Source organism: Misgurnus anguillicaudatus, chromosome 9 (genome assembly GCF_027580225.2).
Source record: "Misgurnus anguillicaudatus chromosome 9, ASM2758022v2, whole genome shotgun sequence".
Lineage (NCBI taxonomy): Eukaryota > Metazoa > Chordata > Actinopteri > Cypriniformes > Cobitidae > Misgurnus > Misgurnus anguillicaudatus.
In genome coordinates this window covers 22391205-22416239 of record NC_073345.2, presented here as the reverse complement: position 1 = coordinate 22416239, position 25035 = coordinate 22391205, and the positions used below count along the sequence as shown (strand labels likewise).

At 38.5% G+C, this 25035-nt stretch overlaps 1 protein-coding gene across 1 annotated transcript in view; it reads right to left on the bottom strand.

The window, feature by feature from the left end:
• The window catches only part of nnt (nicotinamide nucleotide transhydrogenase), a 42299-nt gene extending 17279 nt beyond the window's left edge, over positions 1 to 25020 (bottom strand). The window contains exons 1-15 of the mRNA XM_073871310.1: positions 24881 to 25020; positions 23051 to 23247; positions 19127 to 19356; positions 18833 to 19050; positions 18470 to 18557; positions 18200 to 18288; positions 16288 to 16475; positions 13565 to 13698; positions 13037 to 13228; positions 10739 to 10892; positions 8928 to 9089; positions 6860 to 6970; positions 4257 to 4395; positions 1897 to 2099; positions 1224 to 1457 (exon numbers count right to left, since the gene is read on the bottom strand). Coding sequence (XP_073727411.1) covers positions 1224 to 1457; positions 1897 to 2099; positions 4257 to 4395; positions 6860 to 6970; positions 8928 to 9089; positions 10739 to 10892; positions 13037 to 13228; positions 13565 to 13698; positions 16288 to 16475; positions 18200 to 18288; positions 18470 to 18557; positions 18833 to 19050; positions 19127 to 19356; positions 23051 to 23204 — 2296 coding nt within the window. The 5' untranslated portion in view covers positions 23205 to 23247; positions 24881 to 25020. The remainder of the gene's footprint in view (positions 1 to 1223; positions 1458 to 1896; positions 2100 to 4256; positions 4396 to 6859; positions 6971 to 8927; positions 9090 to 10738; positions 10893 to 13036; positions 13229 to 13564; positions 13699 to 16287; positions 16476 to 18199; positions 18289 to 18469; positions 18558 to 18832; positions 19051 to 19126; positions 19357 to 23050; positions 23248 to 24880) is intronic.
• Between the last annotated feature and the right edge of the window lie 15 nt (positions 25021 to 25035).

Sequence of the window (25035 nt, the reverse complement as noted above, 5' to 3'; positions counted from 1 at the left end):
TCATGGTCAAAAATAACCAAATAAACAGCATTTTGTTTTTGTGAAGATATTGTTTTATCCTCCTAAGACCCGAGCTTTGGTTTGGCTTACATTTTAGATTTCTTTCAGCTATTTGGGGTTAGGAAAAACCAATACCAGGGTTCCCACACCTTAGTTAACTTCAAATTCAAGGACCTTTCAAGGACTTTCCAGGTCCAATATCCCTAAATTGAAGTACTAAATGTGGGCACGCATTTCAAGTGAGAGCAAGGTTACATTGAGTTACCTTTTAAGATACATTGTTACAGTTCCCTTTCGAGGGAACTCGCACTGCATCACTGCGGTGACACTTTGGGGACACCTCCAGGGGTAAGTGCGTCTGAATGTGTATATCAAATTCAACAAATGGTGAGGCCTAACGACAAAGACAGGGTGACACGGAAGCCAGAAAGTATTTTGCTATCTGAAATATTGTCAAAGACGGCGTTACAGGGACGCATGAAGTATGACAAGGGAGACGCAGCGTCTCGTTCCTTTCTCAGGGAACAACAGTTACATACGTAACCCGAGACGTTTTCATGTTTCAAACACAACTATGCAAAAAAGCATTTTGGTATGAATCAACATTCGCATACAGAAGATATAAACATTTAAAGCAAACAGTTTAGCACGTGTGCTTAAAAAGTCTAGAATTTTTATGATATTATCCTACACTACACAGGGAATAATATTTTTTCCTGCAAACTTCTTTCATAAAATAGATTCAAGCACTTTCAATGACTTGTATCTATGTATGTATATTTATAAAAACTTCCCAGGGCCTTGAATTTTTCCCCCAGATTCACAAACTTTCAAGGATTTCAAGGACCCGTGGGGAACCCTGCAATAAATATTATAACCAAATATTTTTCTTTAAACATGAAGCAGTGTAATTGTCCACGTTTTTGTACAACAGGTTCCAGTTACACAGAATTTAGTATTATGGTGCAAACAACACACCAGGTCTTTGGAGGTTATAGTGAAAATTTGGTAACATATTGGTAACAATTAGTTCGGCCTGGAATTCATGGTTCTTCATTTAAATTTCCATCAATACATATTTTCTCAAAGGAAAAGCATTGTGGGGGAAAAAAGCAAAATTGTGATCCTTCACAAATATTTCTGGGATTTAATACATTTGCAGTTATTCTCAAGATCACACAAGACAGTGATATGAGGGAAAAGGGCGAATTTTGCTACTCAACCTTGAAGTTTGCCATAAGCCACCAGAGAACCGCTGAAGGTGACTCCACCGATGTAGGTTCCTAGGTAAGCCACAATCTTGGTGAGGTTGGCCGCAGGGTCAGTTGCGAAGTGGGGATACTCCACCATATACTCGGCCACGCAGGTGAGCATGGCAGCAAGACCCACCAAACTGTGGAAAGCGGCGACGAGCTGTGGCAGGTCGGAGATCTGGATCTTCTTGGCGATGGCCAAACCTGCAAAATTGGAGAGAGAAGCAAAGGAGAATTAGGCCTGCTTGTAAACGGGTCATATCCGATGAGGCAGCGTGTATGTTGACAGAGTCTGGATAGCAGGTTGGAGGAGGGGTGTGAGAGGGCATGTTTGGGGCGGGCTGAGACCTCAGGGTAAAAGTTAGCATCTGGAATCAAGCAGACTTTTGGTTTGAGCCGGGGCTGGTCGGGACGGTTTAAACAAAGTTCCAGCAGGTTTCCAGGAATAATTAGCAATTTAGATTAGACATGACTGGCTACAAAGAGCGATGTCGTGCTGCGTGACTCACACGACCTGTTGACCATTACCTGGGTTTGGGGGGCAGGCCAATCGCTAGGTCAGTTCTCCATTTACACGAATGCACTTTGAGGTTCAAAGGCCTTCGACTACAAAAGAAAGACACGTAGACCCAAACATACTCACCGGCAGTGCCACCCACTGCCATGGCAGCCGTCATCTGTGCCATGAGCTCAGGAGAAGGTTTTAATGCTCCAAACGTTGCAGCGATGCCACCAGCTACTCCAATCATGCCCAGGGCGTTACCAAGACGGGCTGTGGACTGGTTGGAAAGACCTCCCAGAGCCCCCACGCAGCACAAACCAGAGCCCAAATACATCATCTGCTCACAAGGAGAACAAGGTTTCAGGAGGTGGAGACACATATTCACCTGAATCTAATTCTTATGCTGCGTTCACACCAGATGTGGTAGAGGCGTCAAGCGCGAATGATTGCAATGTTAAGCCAATGTAAAGACGCGTTTCTGGAATGAGGCGTTTAGCGCGGCACCAGATGTGGTAGAGGCGTCAAGCGCGAATGATTGCAATGTTAAGCCAATGTAAAGACGCGTTTCTGGAATGAGGCGTTTAGCGCGGCACCAGATGTGGTAGAGGCGTCAAGCGCGAATGATTGCAATGTTAAGCCAATGTAAAGACACGTTTACGCTTTTCTGGAATGAGGCGTTTAGCGCGGCACCAGATGTGGTAGAGGCGTCAAGCGCGAATGATTTAAATGTTAAGTCAATGTAAAGACGCGTTTACGCGTTTCTGGAATGGCACGTATGAGGCGTTTAGCGCGGCACGTATGAGGCGTTTAGCGCGGCACGTATGAGGCGTTTAGCGCGGCACGTATGAGGCGTTTAGCGCGGCACGTATGAGGCGTTTAGCGCGGCACGTATGAGGCGTTTAGCGCGGCACGTATGAGGCGTTTAGCGCGGCACGTATGAGGCGTTTAGCGCGGCACGTATGAGGCGTTTAGCGCGGCACGTATGAGGCGTTTAGCGCGGCACGTATGAGGCGTTTAGCGCGGCACGTATGAGGCGTTTAGCGCGGCACGTATGAGGCGTTTAGCGCGGCACGTATGAGGCGTTTAGCGCGGCACGTATGAGGCGTTTAGCGCGGCACGTATGAGGCGTTTAGCGCGGCACGTATGAGGCGTTTAGCGCGGCACGTATGAGGCGTTTAGCGCGGCACGTATGAGGCGTTTAGCGCGGCACGTATGGGGCGTTTAGCGCGGCACGTATGAGCAGTTTAGCGCGGAACGTATGAGGCGTTAAGCACTGCGCGGTAGACGCGAATCCACCTCATTTTGCGAATGATGCAAATTGAACGTTGCCGCGGAGCCCTAAATGCCTTATTCTTGCTGCGAGACCTCCAGACCTCTTGTTCTAGTAGTGACGTGATTACAGGAAGAAAGCGGCGTCGCAGAAGCCCCTCCCATGACGGGAATTTCCGTGTCAATGCCGTGAATGACTAGAATTTCATGCCTGAACGAAGCAAACTTAAAATGTTCAAGCATCCAACTACATGCAAATAGCGCCGTTTTTCCCGCCAGTACCATTTATGGTGTGAATCCAGCATTATATCAACATTAAAACTAGATTTGAAAGACATGGTGGCACTTGGTGCTAACGCACTTTAGGTGACACCACCCTGGTTAATGATGCCATGGTGTTGATGCTCTGCTGTATAATTCGAATTTTTGCAGAATTGGGCATGCCTGAATTTAAAAAGTCATCTAAACACATAATTTGGAGTAAATTGATAAAAAGTGTTTTATTTTACAGAAAACTTTGTGCTCCACAACTTTATTTTTTGATTTGATGTAGTTTTGGACCCGCTGGCAGGTCTGCAGAGTTTTCCAGCTACATCATTTGAGATGGCATTCAAGTCCATACCACAAACAGTATGGATGACTTACACTCCAAAGTTAATATCTAGGATAAAAAATATATACAGTACTGTGCAAAAGTCTTAGGCCACTATGCCAGAATTAGATGTTATAGTGATCATATATAATAATTTCTCAGTCTCTCTATCTCTGTCTCTTTAAAATTCAACCAGAAAATACAGGAAACTTGTATGTAGTATTAAAAACAGTATAAAAGTATAAGCTGAAGTGTCAAGTTTTTAGGGTAAACTCCCCTTCCACTTGAGCAATAGCAGGTAAATGCAGGATCTCTTAAACTTAAACAAAATGAAATCCTAATTTCTAATTCTAATCGAATGAAAGCTCAAGATGTGTTTAGTGCCAAGAGAGGTCACACTAAATACTGACTGATGCCTGAAGACGACATTTAGTTCTAAAAAATTTTTGTTTTTAATTTTGTGTACATATTTCCTGTATTTTCTGTTTGTATCTTAAAATAGTGAAAAATAAATATGGCTGGATATTATAACTTTGCTAAAACAACAAAGCTGGTGATGGTGGCCTAAGACTTTTGCGCAGGACTGTATATTTAATATTCAAGTAACAATATAAACGATGAATGCAGTGTCATCTGCTCAATGTTGTAGCCATTCTGAAGAGCCACCCCATAGCCTCCAACAAACAAACCAGCAGGCAGGAGATACAAGTAGTTGTACTCAGGAGGATCGGTGGGCCGCTTGAACATGTCCAACATCCTCTGAGTGACCAAGAAACCACCTGATGAAACAAACAGGTGGAAAGAACACATTTATTACACTTATCAGCAAGTTGCTACAATTTTCCTCGATGTGATAAACCACCTGATAATGTGTGACTCAGCCTATAAAAACCCAGCTAAAATAAAACAGTTTTTACGTAACGTAAAGCACATAACTTTGTGTAAAAAAATAACCTTGATATTTTGAATACTGACTAAGGCCACGATTGAAATGTTAGGTTATGAGACTTGAGCCTGGATTTCACAGACAAAGTCACACGTATATCGCTTAAGTCCATGATTGACGTCAAGTCAAAGGTATGTGTTAATTGAAATAATTAATGAGTCACTCAATAATGTTGCAATGAATGGAATCGATCATATGCTGCTTATTAGCGAAGTGTTTTTAAAGTGACACAGCCCACGATTACATTTGCATTAATTTTTTTTTTAACCATCCTACCAACGCGTCTCACTAGGACTACTACCAAACCAAAGCTTTTCATTTAAAACTCAGACGGATATCCAGTTACTCCCAAACCTTACTGACCCGTACTTGAGGATTCAGTTCAAACACGCAACGTACGCGGCATTAAAAAGAACGTTCCGTTTTTCCACAATTTAACATGAAGGCTATCCAGACAGTACAGTTGGGGCCAAAAAATAAAAATGTTTTCATTCCTGTCATTAATGGAGCAAGTTTACCTAAATTCCTTGTCTTTTACTGAAATTAAATTGGAAAGAACAACTTCTATTTTTTCCCCGTATGCACTTGTAACAATAAAAATCGTAGTAGAGAGGAAAGGAAAAATTCACCAGAATGTCCATATTACTACCTCCTAAAGGTTTATGGGTAATGGGACTGTTGGGTTGAAGCGGCATATGAGAAATGTAACAAACTTTATACTGAAATTAAATACCTGCTTTCTGAGAAGATAAATAAATAAATAAATGTAAACGGTTTATGTGAGCTGGAACACGCATCTAAAAGTTGTTATTATAAAACATGAACAAAAATGCCTGTAAAAGCTTAGTAGTCTAACATTAAAATCATTAAAATCCAGACTGGTGTTTTAGTCCAATGGACCGAGCATTCAAAACACAGAGTTCAGAAGGATAAAGAGGTCACTGGATTCAGGATGCCATTTTGGCCACCTGCCCATTTTTTTACTTTAATAACCCTTTGGGTTGGGTTTAGCAGAAAAGGACTCGGGCTGATTTATGACACAGCCGAGGCTCTTTGAAGCAAATCCGGCGTGCTGACATTTCCTGTTTTAGGTGTGAGTTTTGTCTGTTACCCCCGGACTAAACTATTCCACCTGTTGGGAACCGAATATAGTGTTTTTCTCACAAACCTGATGCAAGGCATCCTGTGGGCACTTACCCGCTTACAACTGTAACTGTACTTGACATTTTACCTGGCCAAGTAATTAGCCTGGACAATATATCCCATCAAATTAAAGCGAGATCTAAGAGACATTCAATTGCACTCCAATCTGGGAATTTGCAAGAACGTATCTTATGTATATGAACCCTATGTGTTTGATTTTGAAAAGAGTGTCTTCCTTAAAGGATTAGTCCATTTTCTCAACAACAACAAAAATCCAGATAATTTACTCACCAACATGTCATCCACAATGTTAATGTCTTTCTTTGTTCAGTCGAAAAGAAACTATGCTTTTTGAGGAAAACATTCCAGGATTTTTCTCATTTTAATGGACTTTAATGGACCCCAACACTTAACAATTGTAATGCAGTTTAAAAAGGCATAATGGTCTTATCTAGTGAAACGATTGTCATTTTTGGCAATAAAATAAAAAAAATGCACTTTTAAACTACAACTTCTCGTCTTCCTCCGGTCGTGTAATTGCGTAATGCCGTGGAAAGGTCACGTGTTACATATATGAAACACGCATTTGTGGACCATTTAAACAATAAACTGACCCAAAGACATTAATTAGTATCATTCCACATACAACAACGTCGGAACGGTCCTCTTTCTCCACACTTGGAAACACTGGGGCGTAGTTTCGCATGACCTCTTGACGCGATGACATATTACGTAAGGTCGCGCTGTTGCGTCACACGACCGGAGGAAGACGAGAAGTTGTAGTTTAAAAGTGCATATTTTTTGTTTTTCTCGTCAAAAATGACAATCGTTTCGCTAGATAAGACCCTTATGCCTCATTTGAGATCGTTTAGAGTCCTTTGAAACTGCAATTTTAAACTGCATTAAAACTGTGAAGTGTTGGGGTCCATTAAAGTCCATTAAAATGAGAAAAATCCTGGAATGTTTTCCTCAAAAAACATAATTTCTTCTCGACTGAACAAAGAAAGACATCAACATTTTGGATGACATGGTGGTGAGTAAATTATCCAAATTTTTTTAAGAAAATTGACTAATCCTTAAAGACCGATGTATGTAGTTTTGCATATCCCTTTATACTCTTGAAGGGTATGAGATTGCATGTTCTGTGCACTTACCAGCAATGTTGACCGAGGAGATGAAAGCAGCCAGGACGGCCAGGGTCTCGGCCGTACTGCTGGGGAGGTATCCACCACCCATGAGAGAAAGGCCACCAACAGCAGTCAAGCCTGCGAACACATGCCCTCGCTGTTAGATAAAGGCCGTCCACGTTCACAAATTAAAATAACTTGCTGGAAGTGTTGACTAACAAAGCACATATGGGAAAAAGATCTTGACAATTTGCCATGTTTCATGAAATAATGCAGCAGATGCAAAAACCAAACAAGAAAAACATCTGACAATTTGAGTCATTTTAACCATTTCCCCTCCCCTAATCAACTTTACTTGGAGTATTTCGCCCACATGCCTTGTCAGAGCAGAACTCATTTCGATCAGGACACCGCTAAATTTCCCAGCGGCAATCTGATAACCATCACCTCTCTAATCGCTTTCAAATGCTTCTGTGCCATGACTCGACTGACCAAACCTGAGGTGGGCCTGTTAGTTAGTGGTCTCTTTAAGTCAATGAAGTGTGTAACTGTTGCTAAGCATTTCCTCCCACTTTGTAATTCTGAAGAAACAATTGATCACAGACTCGCTTGTAGTAGCATACGCTTGGCTCACAACACTGCAGGAAACACGACAGACGATTCGAAAATCGACGCAGACATGCACCGCCCAGACAAATGCTTGCAAATGTCCATATATCTGTAAAATAAAACCCTTGGATGAAAATGAAAGATGTTTGAGCTTACGTAATGTATTTCTGTTTGGATAGGTATTGTTTCCTACGGTCTATGATCATAGAAGATAAAGCTATGAGGTATTTGGAAGGAAGGTGATCAATGACACAATCATGGGTATTAAACAGGACCTAAAACCAATATGGGCAACTTGAAATTCCTTGGATCAGGTGAAGAGATGTGGAGACAGTGGCTCATTCTGATTCACTAGTTTCGGGTAGATGAAAGAGTCTTCAAGAAATTCTACTCGACCTTGAGTAAGTAACTTTATGCTACTGGAAAAGTTCACCAACACTTTCAATGAGAAATTCCACGTCTGTGCCTTAACGTCTCGGCCACTTTGGTGTCCGAGCTTCATTACTTTTGGCACCGTAATGAGCAAATTCCACGACTAGCTCACATTTCCAGCCCTGCGAAACAGACAGCTCAATAAGTGTCAAATAAGTTAGGTTAACACCTCATACGCAAATAAATAAAGCGAAAAGGCCATCTGCACAAAACCAATAAAGGAACACACAGGAAATGTGCAGTAGGTCGTGGAAAGCTAATTGCTTCAGTTGATTCCACTACTCTCTCAATCTTAACTTTAGGGCTCTCTCGACATAAAGGACCACAATGCGGACCACCAAGGACCTGGACTCTCAGCCTGCTGAGAGAAATGAATAAAAGCTTAACGAAGCACAGAAGCATCCTCGATCTGCCCTGCTGATGGTTACATCCACCGCTGAACCTTGGCTTCTCACGTCTAGACTAATGAAGAGACGAATTCTCATCTTAACGGATGGGCTGATTCGATACATCAGACGCTAACTCAGGGGTGGACAGAAGAAATGAAATACCTACAAATTAAATCAAGTGGGTATTCATACCTTCAAACATTCTTGTAGCTAAAGTTCATACTCAAAACACTTTAATGATCTAAGGTATTCGTAATATGCAGTAGACTTTCATTTCACCATTTCCGTTTCAACTCTAGCTGATGTAAAGAACTAACCTATAAATGTAATCTCCAAGAAAGAGACAGGAAGACAACACACTTTGTGTCAGGGGGCCCCAGTTTTATGACATTTTATCAAATATAATAACTTATCGTGAATTCTGTCTAATTATACCTCAGATACTAACCAACAACACTCCATTGTATATTTTAATAAGTTTTATTTAATTCAAATTTTATGTTTTACAATGTATTATGTCATAAATTTTCTTTGAAAGGGCCACAAAGGACACAAGTGGGGGCCACTATACACAAGGGGGTTGCACGCTGAAAAAGTTTGAGAAGCACTGCTTTAGTCTTTAAGACAAATTCGAAACAAGGCATAAGATATTTAAAATAATTTACCTGAAATGGCATTTGTAACAGACATAAGTGGCGAGTGAAGAGCAGGAGTGACGCCCCAGACGGTGTGGTATCCCACAATTCCTGCCAGGCCAAAGGTTGTAACGATCTGAGTAAATGCAGCATTGGGAGCACACAGCCCGAGACCGATCATTGAACCCAGACCTGAGGAGAAACAACAAGAAATGTGCTTTTCAAAAACATGACAAAGTATGTGCATTTGAATCATATTTTACTGATATAAAATTACCTTAATAAATGCTGTTTTAAATATAAAACCAACTAATCTCTTTTACAAGAGTGATCAGGCCAAGAAGGTAGAAACAAGAAACAAATGCTGACTGTAAATAATGAAGAGCTTGTGACGCTGATGAAGCGTTGCAATAAATAGCATATGTCATTTGTGTAAAGATGGTTATCTAACAAGGTATCTATGCATATGGGATATTATCACAAATACTACTTATGTACATTCTGCTGAGATAAATGTGCTATATAAATAAACTTTACTTACTAACTCACACAGAAAACAGAATGGGTCCCAAAACTGCCCCCTGAGGGACACCTTTAAAGACTGATAAAACAGTAGAAGTGCAGTCCTTTAAAAGCACACACAGTGTTCTCATTGAAAGGTAGTTGGCAAACCATTTAATAGCATTTTCTGATAATGTTGTTTTAAAAGGTTGCCATGATCAACTGTGTCAAAAGCCTTCGATAAACCGATTAATTTACTCGTTTCTTAAAAAGATTAGATCAGACTCACAATTTGGATATTGGCCTATAATTTTTCAACTGCCATGAGACATATCCACCCCCTTTTAAAAGAGGAGGAAAATAAGCAGTCTTCCAAATCTATTGGGAAATGGAAAGATAAATAAGTAAGCCATAGGTTCAGCAATAAAGTCAGATGCTAACTTTAAATAGGCTGCAGGCTTATTTGAGTCCAGCTGACTCAAGACCTTATGGACATCAGAAATAGAGAACTGAATAAAGTCAATATTTTTGCCTAATTAATTTGAATTGAACACGTATTAAGATATAGTAAAATAATCACAACTCAAGAGTATGTGATTTCGAACACAGCCCCTGTTTTCTAAGGGGTTGAGCAAGCACCCAATGACAACCTCACAGACCCATTAGGAGGTAAGCTTTAAAATAACCTCCCCTTCATCATTCAAGTTTCCTGGCATTCAGAACCTAACATGGGCCATGGTGGTAGGGAAATTAAAACAATTAGGTGACCAATACACATTTCAAAAGACAGCGATTTCAGTCTTCCGAGCAAGTCAGGATTCCCCATACCTGAGCTCACACATATAGGGCCAATCATGAAAGGGCAGGAAGATCTCATTTGCATTTTGTTTGTGAACCTGTGTTTATTTATGCGTGACTCATATGAGGCTCGACTGAGCGAGCACTTTGATTTAAAGCCAGGGTTGCCTTCTTTCACACAAGCGTTTGGCGGGCCGTCTGCAACCAATAGAATTCATTTGCATGGAGTTTTGTTTAGCGGTGCTTTTGAGACTAATCGCATCTCGGGAACGAAAGCCAAACAGGAGAGCTGCCATTTTTGTGAATTCTGAGCAATGCAGATCACTAAAGTGGATAAACTCATCATAAGAAAATTAAATAGAAATAAAGGGGTCACTGATAAAAACATGCATGATAGCCTCATTAACACGGTTCAGAGAGCAACAATGCAGCAAGCTCTTCCTCTTAAAACCCAGGGGATGGTGCTTTCAAATTAACCCTGCGGGACCGGGATAGATCTGGGGGAACAGGAAGGCAGGGAGGGCAGAAAGACTGCGATTTACCTCCGGTGTAAAGTCCAGCCGTGGTGAGAGTGGCTCTGAAGGGTGAGATGGCAGCAGCCTTTTCCTTCGCCAGCTCCTGCACAGACTTTGGTTTTGGCGGCGCAGCCACCGGGATGTTTTTAGGCTGTGGTGCGGGGAAAAGAACTTTCCCATCCTGCAGACAGACAGACAGAGCGAGAGCCAGGATTAATGCACCACCTTTTGACTTTTTGAAAGCTTAACCAATGCCAGAGAGATATTGAGTCATACATTTATAACCACTCATGTTCTTTAGCTGTTATAAATGGTCTTGCTAAGAGCAGACTATGAACAGAAAGACAAACGGCTCAGGAATGACTCAAACTTTGAAACAATGTATAACTTCAAAAACGTTTAAATACTTGTATATATGTACAGTAATATGTAAAGTTTAATGATTTTATTAATATTTTAAAAAATTATAATGTACATATTGTGGCACTAGATAACTATTGCAATTTTCCTTAGAAATAAATGAAATTGCTATTTTATACCTTATATGATGGTACTATGTTTATATAAAATTATATATTTATATTTATATTTATATATTAATATTTAGATATTTATATAATAATATATTAATATTTAGATATTTAACTTTATTCATTTAACTTTATTCATTTAACTTTATTCATTTAACTTTATTCATTTAACTTTATTCATTTAACTTTATTCATTTAACTTTATTCATTTAACTTTATTCATTTAACTTTATTCATTTAACTTTATTCATTTAACTTTATTCATTTAACTTTATTCATTTAACTTTATTCATTTAACTTTATTCATATATGTTTAACGTTATATGTTTAATATTATATGTTTAACGTTATATATATTTATACAACAGTTCTTTCTGGTTCTCGAATCTGATTGGCTAAGAGCCATACGATATTGTGCTGATAACAGCACTGTAGCTGCTTCACCTTTAGTATTATTCCGCCACCTAGTGAATGGAGGTCCTAAGCAGGCTCATCTCTGAATGGAAAAACACAGACGCGCTGTTTGAATCACTCTCCGTGTGTGTGTCTCATTAGTTTACTAGCTCATAAATCAGTCTGAATCCCCAATCTGAAGTTATTAGTTAAAGATCGGCGCTCTTGGATGTTACGTTACAGTTAATGGGTGAAATGTCTTGTCACATCGTGTGGATTATTAACACTTGGAAAGAGGAATATAAACACTCGTTTTTTTTCTGAAGCTATATTTCTTATCAGAACGCGAAAACACCGTGAAACAGCAGGTAAGCACCGCAGCTTTTAAATGTGGACATTGATCATTTACTTTATCGTGACCTGACTATTAAAACATGTTATGAGATATCGCCACTGGTATATTTATAAGCAGCATGCAAAAACATATCTCTGACACTTATAAAAAACAGTTTTATATAGTACTGACAAGAACAAAGTTTAATAATAATAATCGAGTGCTCGTATCACGTTAAGAATAAATGAGAAAGCAATAGTAACGTTATACAAATAGTTTTATTAACATTTACCTCGCGCCAAAACAATAACAACACAAAAGACACTAAATATGAATTAAAAAACAAGTAATAGTTTGATCATGACACCAAATACTGCTGATTTGATCTCATTTTGACGATCATAAACAAACAAGGCCAACATGAGAGCCAGGGGATCTCTGTCAGAAATGTAGCCCAGAGAGGGCGGTGGTCAGCGGGGCGAGTGAACACTGATGTCCGCTCATGCTTTGGTTCTCATTCGTACCGAATCTCACTAAGCAAACGTTCAAACAGGCGCTATCTTTACTAATCGACTGCAGATTTAAATATAATACATATACATTCTCGACTGAACTAATCTTAAAACTACACTTTGTGACCAAGAAACGGTAATATAAAGTAACGGCTTTTCCGTCCATTGAGTTGTTATGAGCTTCAAAGCAGCCGAAAGTTTTACCTGTCATTCTGGCTGCCCTCAAATCCGTGGCGGAAGAAGTAGTTCTCAAACAAAGAGGCTTTTAAAATAACTCCGCTGTTGTTTTCTAGTTTTCGTTTTTCAAACGTGTGCCGTCGAACTGTTGTATAAAAGCAATATCGCTCTCGGGGTCGTGTGGTGTGGCTCTGTATCATCACGGCTGTGATTGCCTACGGCCTCGTGCCTCTGGCCTAGTCGCGGCCGTGATGATGTGGAGCTGTATCGCACTCCTACTCGAGCGATATTGCTTAAATATTTATTTATTTATTTATAAAATAAATTTAAATTTTTTTTATATTTATATATTTTTTTTTCAATAAATTGCTAGATTTACCTTCATAACTATTGAACCTCGAATCACATGGTCCATTGTGCCATAATCAAAATCCTCTTTGACATTAAAGTAAAAGGTTTCCTTATCTGGGCTGATGGCACGGATAAGTTTGGTGATGTTGTTGGAGTACAATGTGCTGGCCTGAGTTGGGAGGCGACTGGGAAGATCTGAATATCCGACATGAATCACACCCTGTAGACCAGAAAAGTAGTGGGTTAAAAACCAATTTCTAAAATAAACGTGAATAATTGACAACATTTTTACCAATTTATTAGACAAACTGTCTATTTGTCTAACCGACTATCCAGCATTGTAAAGTGCTTTAATGCAGACTCTTTCCTTTCTAGAGAGTTCACGACATTTTACCATTTTGAACCAGAGTGAGGAACGTCAAATTTAATGTGTGTTTATAACCAAATTTCATGTGATTAACCCATAAAACATACTTGCCTGTACCTCCTGACAAACAAAAAGCATAATGATGCTTAAGTTGACCCCTAGGATCCTGCTCGGCCATAGTGTACTCACTTTGTGAACAGATAGTTCTCCAGGAACTGTGGTCTCGATGTTTCCCCCCGCCTCTGCAGCCAGGTCCACAACCACTGACCCGTCCTTCATTGTCTCCACCATTTCCTTAGTAATCAGTACAGGGGCCTTCCGACCTGCATAATAAATTCAGCATAGTGAGATTGCTAAACCAGAACCATGACTGATATGAATTTAATAAGCCTCCTCTGATGTGCCTTTCATCCGTGCAACCTTATACACCAATAAGCTGCTTAGCGGTATTTTTGTTTTGAAAAAAATAACAGAAACTTGGATAAGAATAGAACAGATTGCATGCATTCCCCAACCCAAGATGCACGGTTTGCACATTAATCTGCATCATGTGCAAAAAGTCATGTTGCTCCATAGTAGCTTCAGGGATGGAGATAAAATTATAGAAGGGGTCCGCAAAATGTCATGCACTATAAAAAATATGCAGCTTTTTGTCAAATAAACATATACTTTTATGTAACGCATACTTAAAAAATTAAGTAAAACAATTTTAAGCTGATTTTATAAGATATGTCAACTTTTCACAGCCAAAACTTAAAGAAGGTTAAACTGACATGTAAAAGCAAGATTGTTTTAACTTCATGCTGCATATTTTTTACAGTGGAACAAAGTAACGCCAATGAAGATTGGAAAGTCAGCAAACTGCCAACTCAAAGAACAGAGTGACCCAAACCAAGCGTTATGACACTAGGGAAACATAGTGACTTGGTAAACATTCCCTGCTATGAACACAGGCCTCTTTTTATTACCTTTTAGTCAAAGAGATTAAGACAAAACGTGCTTTTAATGAACACAAAGCACATCTGCAGCCACAGAGCTGTTAAATTGGCAATTACGATTTACACTCGATTTAGCTTTCCAGGCTAATCTCTCACTTTAGTATTAACCAAAGTATCTTGAGATAAACCAGGATCACAGTTAAAGCGTTGATTCAGTAAAAAATAATCTAAATTCTTTCATTATTTACTCTCCCTGTTTTTCCAAACCCAAAGCTGTTGTTTGATTTTATTAAAGTTCACATCAAAATAAAATTATGTCATCATTTCTGTAATCACAATATTGTTATTTTTGGGTGAGCTATCCTTTTAACAAAAAACTAATTATCAATTGCAGTCAAGCACCAGAAAGCACTTAAAACAACTTATAGCTTCATATATAAAGCTTTAATAAGGCACCATACATTTAAATTTTGTTTAAAGCTATATGCTGATATTTAAGTTATTACTCCTTAAAGGGACACTCCACATTTTTAAAAAAATAGGCTCATTTTCCAGCTCCCCCATTTGATTTTTACTGTTTTGGATATTTAAAGCAGATCTCCATGCGGTACCACTTATAGCAAAAATTAGCATAATCCCACCGAAAATAGTCCCCTGCTAATAAAAGTTACCATGGGGACTATTTTCGGGCGCTGCATAATATCATTACGCCTGCTGCAACCATGGTACAGCAGCAAAGTCCTTTTGGTCATTTTTGAGTGCGATGCTAATGGTAATGAATTATGCTTAGCTATGCTAAAAGTGGTAGCGCCAGACCCGGAAATCAGCTGAATGGATTCCAAAAAGGTAAAAATTGGTTGTTTAACTCTAGAAGAGCTGGAAAATTAGCATATTTAAAAAAAAGTGAAGTGTCCCTTTAAAGGGTTAGTTCAACCAAAAATAAAAATTCTGTCATAATTTACTAACCCTCATGTTGTTTTAGACCTGTATGATTTTTTTTCTAATGAACACAAAGAAAATATTTTAATAAATAATGGTAAGCACTAGTGATAGACCGATATATCGGCCAGCCGATATATCGGGCCGATATTTGCGAGTTTTATGTGTATCGGCATCGGCCGATACGTGGCTGCCATGTTCGCCGATTTTTTTCTGCCATTATTTACAGACAAAGTGCTGGAACCCGCAAGCGATTGCAGGTCATGTGAATAAAAACAATTAACCTTTCCATGACAACATCGAAAGCTCGGCCTAACAGCTGATCATAGCTGAACAAAGCTGGTTTTTATTTCTCATCTCTAAGGGGCAGTTTCCCGGACAGGGATTAGACTAGTCCTAGACTAAAATGAATGTAAGAACTGTTCAAACTAATAACATCTCTTTTTAACAACATGCCATTTTTTTACATAATTTTTATGATGTAAATTGAGTGAGCAAAAGCAGTATCGGCCCCAAATATCGGCTCAAGAAAATCGGCAGCCTGTATCGGTCATTGGCTAAGGCTGATGAAACAAAAATCGGTATCGGCATCGGCACTGAAAAATCCATATCGGTCGATCCCTAGTAAGCACACAGCTGGTGGAAACCACTGACTTCCATAATAGGAAAAACAAATCCTATGGAATTTAATGGGAACCGTCAACTTTCTGCATACCATATTTTATCAAAATATCTTTATCATTATTTATCACAATACTTTGTCTTTTCTACTTTAAAAGTCATCATGTATGTATGCTGATCATCATTTATCAAAATGTATTTTTGCGTGTTTATCAAAAAAAAGAAATTCATACAGGTCAATATTAAGGTTATGACACAATTTTCAATTTTGGGTGAACTATCAATTTAAGAGTCAACAACAGAGCTAAATTCAAAGTTCACACACATAAATTATCTGCAGAAGTAAATGCCAAAGATGTTGAATGATGAATAAAGATTAGACAGTAAGACAATGAATCTTGCATGTATGCATACCGGGAATAAGCGCAGTTGTGATAATGATGTCAACATCCAAACACTGCTTGGCAAACAGCTTCATCTCGGCTTCAATGAACTCTTTGGACATCTCCTTAGCATAGCCACCCTGTCCTTCCCCAGACTCCTTAATGTCCACCTCCAGGGGCTCAGCACCCAGCGATTTAAACTGTTCTAATGCAGCTGCTCTGGAGGGAGAGAAGATGATGAGAAATTGCCTGAAGGATACCAAGATGAGCTACACAAATGGGCTTATGAAAAGCTCCAGATGTTTACATAATGCGCAGTATGTCATTAACGTTATTGCAGAATAAATCCTGATAGTGTGATCAGGCCCTTGACAAATGTACATATTAAGTGAAATTATTATCTAAACTAAAGTCATTACATATGCAGTTTATGCAAAGACACAGTGACAGACTGCAGTTATACAGTTCAGAGGTCATAATAAAAAATTAGACCTAATGCTTTGACTAACCAATAAGAAACAAGTATCCAAGGATTTCTTGACTTCTTGTTATAAATGGTTCACTTTCATGACTATTGCAGGACTGCCACCAAGTGGAGGTTTTGAGGAACTAAAGGTAAAAACTTTGAAGAACAAGCACACATCTGCTTGTGTACTGTGCAGGTAAGTAGTAATTGATTTTAGCAGCTTTGTGATCTTGTTTTTGAATAAAGAATAAAGACTGCACAACTGTCAAAACAAACTAGGGAGGAACAATTACTCACATCTCAGACTTATAAATACTGACAAAAAAATTAAGAAATAAAAAGCATCTTTTCAGAAAGGAACATAAATAATGAAAACAAAAGGCTCCAGACAGACTGGAAAAGCAAAGAATTTCCACAACAGACAAATTTGAACAGATCATGTGGATGCAATGGATAAAGTTGTTTTTGTGGTACCAGGGTTTCAGTTAAGGCGGCCCGCCTAAGCTTGGAAACCCTACCGCCTTAACTTCTTCTAAATGAAGTTTTATTTGAGTGTTTTAAAAAGAAATATTTTATTTATTTATTTTATTAGAATATTTTAATTTTCATCATGACTCATACGCCCCGCTCATTTCATTGCCACGCCCTCGACCCCGCCCATCCCTACCACCTTAACTAAGAAACTTTCTGTGGGAAACCCTGGGAACAATTAAAGGGATAGTTCACCCAAAAATGAAAATTGTGTTATCGTTTACTCACTTATGTTGTTACAAATCTGTATAAATTTCTTTTTGTTGTGAGATATTTTGAGGAATGTTTGTGACAAAACCGATCAGAGGCCCCATTGACTTCCATAGAAGGAATAAAGAATAGTATGGAAGTCAATGGGGCCTCTGATTGGTTTGGTTACAAACATTTCTCAAAATATCTTCCTTCATGTTCATCAGAACAAAGGAGTTACATACAGGTTTGTAACAACACGAGAGTAAATGACACAATTTTTATTTATTTTGGGTGAACTACCCCTTTAAACTTCATTGATCCCAAAAATTTAGTTTTGCACAAGTTCCTACATAACTAAGCCCCGACAGCATACCAGATTTACATTTGTCATGTTTCTTCAAATTGTCCTTGTTACCATGCATACCAAGTTTGTTCCCTGCAGGTGAATCAGTTGGTGTAATAGCTTAGATGGGCTAGACAATAACTTTCTGACAGGTGTATCTATACATGATACATGCCAAATGTCAAATCAGACCAACTGCTTAGGACCAGTTTTTCAGAATGCAAATATTACAGAAAAATAGGTGCTCCAATAATACAAATCAAATTCCTCACACAAATCTATAGTGAGGGTTCGGAATACAGAGCACAAACCATTTAAAGTTATTGCATTTATGTCTATATTCAAATTTTACAGCCACAGGTCACTGTATGTAAAGCACATACTGTAAAGTAAACTTATTTATTACCATACCTGGTGTCAAAGCCCCTGACAATGGCACCCATAGCACGGGCACTGCCAGCGGCAGCCAACCCAGCCACTCCACCGCCAATGATCAACACCTGCCAGTATAAACAGGTCATTTTAAACAACCAAGCACACATCAAACTGAGACATACAGAAAAAATCAAATCAGGTAAGGTTCTAATGTAAAGTGCTTCTAAGAGCTAATGTATGTAAGTAATATACAGCAATGCTCAAAGTCAAATAAAACTTGGGCGTGTGCACATATGCCAAGCATACCTTAGCTGGGGGAACCTTCCCTGCGGCTGTGATCTGACCGGTGAAGAAGCGGCCAAAGTTGTTTGCTGCCAGGACCACGGCTTTGTAGCTGCCAAAAGAAACAGAGGTGCATCAGTCACAGGCATTGATGGAAAGAAATCAAGAAATTATACCTTAGCCACAAATATCCCGTTTGTTGCGTGCTAGGGACAGTAGCCAAGACTTTCCGGACACTGAAGTTTAACTGTTTGTTTGGGATTTTTCACAGGGGATAAAAAATAAATAAATGTCATTTATAAGTAATATCTAAAGTTACTGAACGTATAACTTGAGTGCAACTCAGCTCAAATAACAGTTTTTCCAAGTTACTTCAAAAGGACTGACCCAGCAATGTTCGCCATGGAGCTGAGGGCGTCGTAACCCTGTGCGATAGTGACACGTGGCACCTGATCCATGGCCAAGACAGTGGCTTTGCGCTTGGACAGCACATCCATCAGCTCAGGGTTCTGAGCAGGATAGATGAAGCTGACAAGAGTCGATCCTTCGCTCATGAGTTCGGCCTCGTGAACTCCCAAAGCCGAGTTTAACATGGGGGCTCGCACCTGTGAGAAGCATATAAAGATGATTAAACCTTCTACCAAGTGGCATCTCATATAAAGATATTATAAGAATCTGTACCTTAACAAGAACATCAGACGCAAGGACATCCTTAACGTCCCTAATGCTGGCTCCGGCTTTTGTGTACATGTCATCGGAGAACTTAGCAGATTCCCCGGCGCCCGACTCCACCACCACATTAAAGCCCTGCTTGATGAGAGCTTCCACTCCAGCAGGAGAGAGGGCCACTCGACGCTCATTCTGAAAGATTTCCTTGGGAACGCCGACAGTCAGCTGTTTGTATGGAATACCTGCAGGAATAACAAGAGGTTATGGAATCAACCGGGGCATGGAAAATGATCAAAGTTTAGAGATAGCGATATATCATAGAAATAAAATGAGTTGTAAATAAATGATCTTGAGTTACTCAAAACAAGTAAAAACCACTATATTGCGAAAATTCAACCTCTAGGAGAATTCCCACAGTCTCATATCTGTCCCTAATCTGTTTAAAACCAACTTTATAGACATAGGGATTCAATCACAGGAAGGCATTTATAATCTTTCATTCTTAAGACAGTTGAAAGAAGAGTTAAACTCTGAGACCTTTGATATCAGGGAGGTCATAAAAACATTTATGGAGTTCAAGAAAAGTTTGATTTTACAGCTGCGTGCATTAAACTACAGCATAGCAAGACCTTGTGACTTTGCTCCAATACCAGTCATATTTTCTTAAAGACAAAACAAGCAACACAACGAGTTTTGGCATTTTGAGAAAAACAAATCAAACTGAATTTTTATGCACAGCATGTGTTTGGCTCTATAAGTATGTGCAAACAACATGTGGTCTAGACAGCTTGAATATGCATTAAGAGATGTGATCCAAGCCATGTCTTCCTATTGGTACCAGAAGGTCCCTTGTGGAAAATTCCACCATGTGCCTGACCTATAGATAATAACAACAATTGAAATCACGTGAATCACAGACTTGAGCTGTCTGGAGGTGGTTAGAGCCAGGACACAGGCTACAAAACAAGCTCCCAATGGGTGACTCTCGCGAAATTAGACTTATGAGGTGTCATGAAACATTTTGATAAAAAAGTAATAAAAAGCATACAGTTACAAACATCTCTTCATGTACTTTTTTGCACATGATTTCAAATGACATTATACAAACCAATTGTGTTGTTTTTGCCACATTTAAAGGAAAAATTTTCATTACCGCAAAGTGTTCATGAATGGATTTGGGTTCTTTGACATGGAAATATTTATAGTTAAAAAATCTAAAAAATAAAAAGCTTCAGTGCATATACTAAAAACATTTACAGTACAGAAACACGTGGTATATTTGGTGATCATTGGTAAATGTAGAGACAATAATAAGGAATATAAATGTTTCCAAAAAAATTCTCTCATCCTCCGCAACATTATTCAATTGCTGTTTAAGCTCTCAAGGAAACTAACATTTTCAAAAAAAAAAATGAAACTCAAGATGGCTAACCAGGTAAGCAGTTCTTATTTTTTCTCTCCGGATAAAAGTTACAATTTTGTTTGTCAACTTTTTAGTTCTCATTACCGAAACATGAGTTTGTAAGTGCACATGGGTGATTCTCACGAAACCATTGAAACACCACGGCACTAATGATTTTAGCTTTAAAATGTGTAATATAGTAACATTAAAAAGCATCAGAATTAACACAATACTGTGTTCTACCTTGCACAATGTGTGATTTCAACATAAGAATTTATCATTGTAAATTTTATCTCATTTTCTGCTGAAATTCTCATTACCGCAATGTGTCCGGCTGTGTTTGAACATGCGTTATGTTGTAATTTAATCAAATTAAAACAAAAATATTAAGAAAAAAAAAATAAATGGATGTTTTGCTAGACTACTTTAGATGACAGAAAAAATATTTACTGAATATTCATGTATAATAATAATGAAGAAAAATTAGGAAAATGATGTGTCCATGCCTGATGTTCTCATCCTCCGCAACACACTTTGAGAACAGTTTAAGCACACATACAGAATTTTAATAAAGTTTGATTTTGAGTGACCAAGCACATGGACCAGTTACTTCAAGATGGCTACCAGGTAAGATAATTTTTTACAGTTAATTTGAAATATTGTCTTGTCAGAATGCTTACACGACATTTTGATTATCATAACCGCAACAGATGCTTATTAAATGTTAATTTAATTAATAGAAGCATAATACATTGATTTTAAATGCATGTGCAGAATCTTCAAATTATGTTCTTTCAGGTTTGTCATGTCATTTTGAAAATATGTCAGTGTTGATGTTTTCTTACTGTTGCGGTAATGAGATTTTTAAGGACTAATTTTTTAAATTATGTTACAAAAAGTGTTAAATGATAAGTAAAAGTTTATTAAATTAATGTTCCCATTTACTCCAGACTTTGTTTGACATTTTTAAAACCAAGTTTTCGTGAGAATCACCCATATAATGTAATATCAAGTTGCGGTAATGATAATTTTTGATAATGATAATCTAAAAAAAATTCTATAAAAAATATTTTTTAAATCCTCTATAAATAATGGTTATATTAAAGGGACACTTCACCCATTTACATTAAGCTGTGTATAGTTAGAAACCCAGTCATGTTTTTGAATGGTCGTGCATCATTCCCTCTGTTTCCCCTGAGACAGGAGAAATATGGATTTCAGTGTTGCACTTCCTTCTTTCAATGATGTAAAAATCTGATGATTTTTTTGCATCATTGAAAGAAGGAAGGAAGTCCTATATCTTTGTAGAGGGGGTGAGACTACAAAAACTCCTTTTCTCGGTCAAATAGGCACCAAATTCGAAATTTATGTTACATTTTGACTACAAATATGATCCATTTTTAATAAAGATTAATGTTTCCACGGGTGAAATGCTCCTTTAAGTTCAGACCTTAATTTTATATGTGCAATAAAAATGGGCTTCAGGGGCTTTTTAAAAATTCTGATGCTGGACACCTTCCAAATCTAGATTTCGTGAGAATCACCCCAATGTATAGTAACCAAAGACCCGGTTGGTCTTTTTTTTCAGATTTCTACCAGCTATTTTGTGGTTGGGAAGAACCAATAAATATAACAACCAAATATTTTTCTTTGAACATGAAGTAGTGTCATTGTCCATCTTTGTGTACAACAGGTTCCAGTTAAACTGAATTAAGTATTATGGTGCAAACAACAACAAAAATGTGATGTCCACGTATGTGAACATCCAGGTCTTAGGAGGTTAAGGGCATTTAAGACCAAAAGAGATGGTTTTGTAACAAACCAGTCAGAATACAATACCATTATATAGTGAATATAATACAGACATCCTTCAAACAAGGCCTGAAAACCTTATATTCATACAAACACTGGCAATCACTTAAGTTATGCATTTTCTCCAAGCAAGCACTCTGTCTCACAAGCCCCAGTCCTAGTTCTTTAGCTGATACTGTGCCAAAAATATCTCATGCCAGCTGTCATTACCATTCTTCCCCCCTTACAAAAATGTCTGCCATTAATGGCTGGTCTCTAACACACATTTGCTGTATCTAGGCAGCCAGTACGCTACATACACTCTTATAGTGCAGGTAATAGGGGTGGGACAAGCAGAGGGAGGGATTTGGTGACCAAACAAAATGACCTTGGGAGTCATTGTAAACAAAGGCCACTGTGGAAAAACATTGTTCGTACGGCTCATCTACTACAGCATGACGCTAAGGTCATTTGTTAGATTCCTAGAGAATACACACATAATGATAAAAGGCACAGCTTGAATACACTGTAAGTCACTTTGGATAAAAGCGACAAAAGTTAAAATGACAAAATATTTATGCAGGGTCATAAGGGTAGGGGTAAACTCAAACGTGCACATTTATAAATCGTTATTTTTTTGTACTGTTACACAATCCTATCCTACTTGTTTCCCACCATAGTTTATTGCCAGGGAAAATCAAATATTTACAGACCCCAATAATATGTTATTTCATCACTGTTACCTGGACTGGCAAGGCGAGTGAGGGCTTGATGGGTCCTAAAGTAGCGCAAGCATGGTGCCTTCACTGTCCGGACACTCGGTAGACTAGCGCAGGCCACCCCGGTGAACAGGGGGACAGAACAGCTGCTGGCTACCACGCGCAGAAGACTCGCCATCGGAGACACAAGGAGGAGCTGTAAAGTTGAATCGACCCTCCTCCTACATGTGAGGGAGAGAGAGAGAGAAAAAGTTGTGTGAACCTATGCATAAATCCCACAATGCACCACTGCAGCTCAGCTGCCCACCCCCTTCAACTGTCACCAAGGTGACACACATTTTAAGAAACACACACACAAAGTGCAAGTGAATTTTGATGGGGTGTTGAATAAATATCTTCTAAAAATAATTGACAGCTTAAACTCTTTTTAAATATATTAATGAAGATTCACATTTACTCACTTCTCTCACAGCACTTATTTGTTTTCAAGTAGACAAAACTTTCTATTTAAATTTTTTTTTAGGGATTTTAAAAGATTTGTGTCCTATGACAGACTTGTGTCCTATGACAGCATGTGACCACCATTTAATAATATAAATGAATAAGCTTAATGTTTATGTACGCATTTATATTTAGTCATTTAGTGGATACTATTATCCAAAGCGAATTACAAGGGTAAACATTGGCCTTGTACTACACACTACAAACTTTTGGGAATGACAACCGCATTTACATGGAGTGTGAACGAGTTCAATGAAGCAATTCATCCTAATAAAGTAATAATATGGGAAGTACTGTACAAAGTTTCAATGACTGCTAGAGGCCATACTGTTGGAAGAAAGAGAAAGTCAAGATATGGGCCTTGGCAAGTCAATTTATAGACAAAATAGATTTACAGTTAATCCACAGGGTTAAAAAAAACAGACAAGGACATGCAGTCAAGCAAACAGTGAGTAAAATGTGCAGTTAACTATATTTGTTCAGCTTAGGAATATCTCATGTGAAGGTGATAACGATAATCTCACTGGGGTCAGACGGTAGCAGTTTACAGACAGTAGGGCTTATAGGTCATTTATGTTTTTTATGGTTGGTAATAGAGACCATAAACAATTTCTGACTAGGAAAATACGGAAATACAATAATATAATTAGAAAAGCAAAGTTTACCAGTTTTCACAAGTCCTCTTTTATATGCATGCAATCCATATAAATGATGTTATACATAACCACGAAGGCGTATAAAACAATTAAATCACAGTTTCTAATGACACGTGTGCACGCTGAATCTATTGGATTATCGTGCTAACTACAACTTAATCCAGCAGCACGTCAGCAGACATACGTCTATTTTGATAACTTAACGTTACAATTAAATAAACTTTAATTTATAATTCATAAAAGTTGAAAGTGTTATATAAAATATTCGCTGTGAAAACGCACCGACATCAAAAAATAGCGGTGCTCGTCCTCGTGTCTGTTATTGGACAATGCAGAAGTCATTCATTCAAACAGCATGAGAATTTCCGCATGCAAGTTATTTATAAACTTGATGCGTTTTCATTCACATCCTCAGACATAATCACGTCTGTCTTATTTATTTTAACTTGTTATGCAGTGTATAAAAATGCACTACTTTTTAGTAAAAAAAAATAATGCAGGTTTGCGGTCGACTGAAGGCGGACACAAGCGCTCAGTTCCCTTTCCTTTCCATAACACACATTAGCATGATAGCTAAACAGAAAGTAACAACAGCTAGCAAGCGTTTGCATTCAGAAATCAAAGCGATGCATATGATATGCATGTCTGCCATTAACCGTCAAGTTCGCAAAGAATAATGAACAATTAAAATTCTCACCGAGTCGAGACAGAGCATCAATGGGCGACCTTTGATAGCGGGGACGCGCAACTCAAAGCCGCCGCCACCCGGAAGTACTCGCGTTCACCTCTGTGAGCTCAGTTTCTGTGGTTTTGCTAGGCTGTCAATCAACGCATGTGACTCGAAGTTCTTTT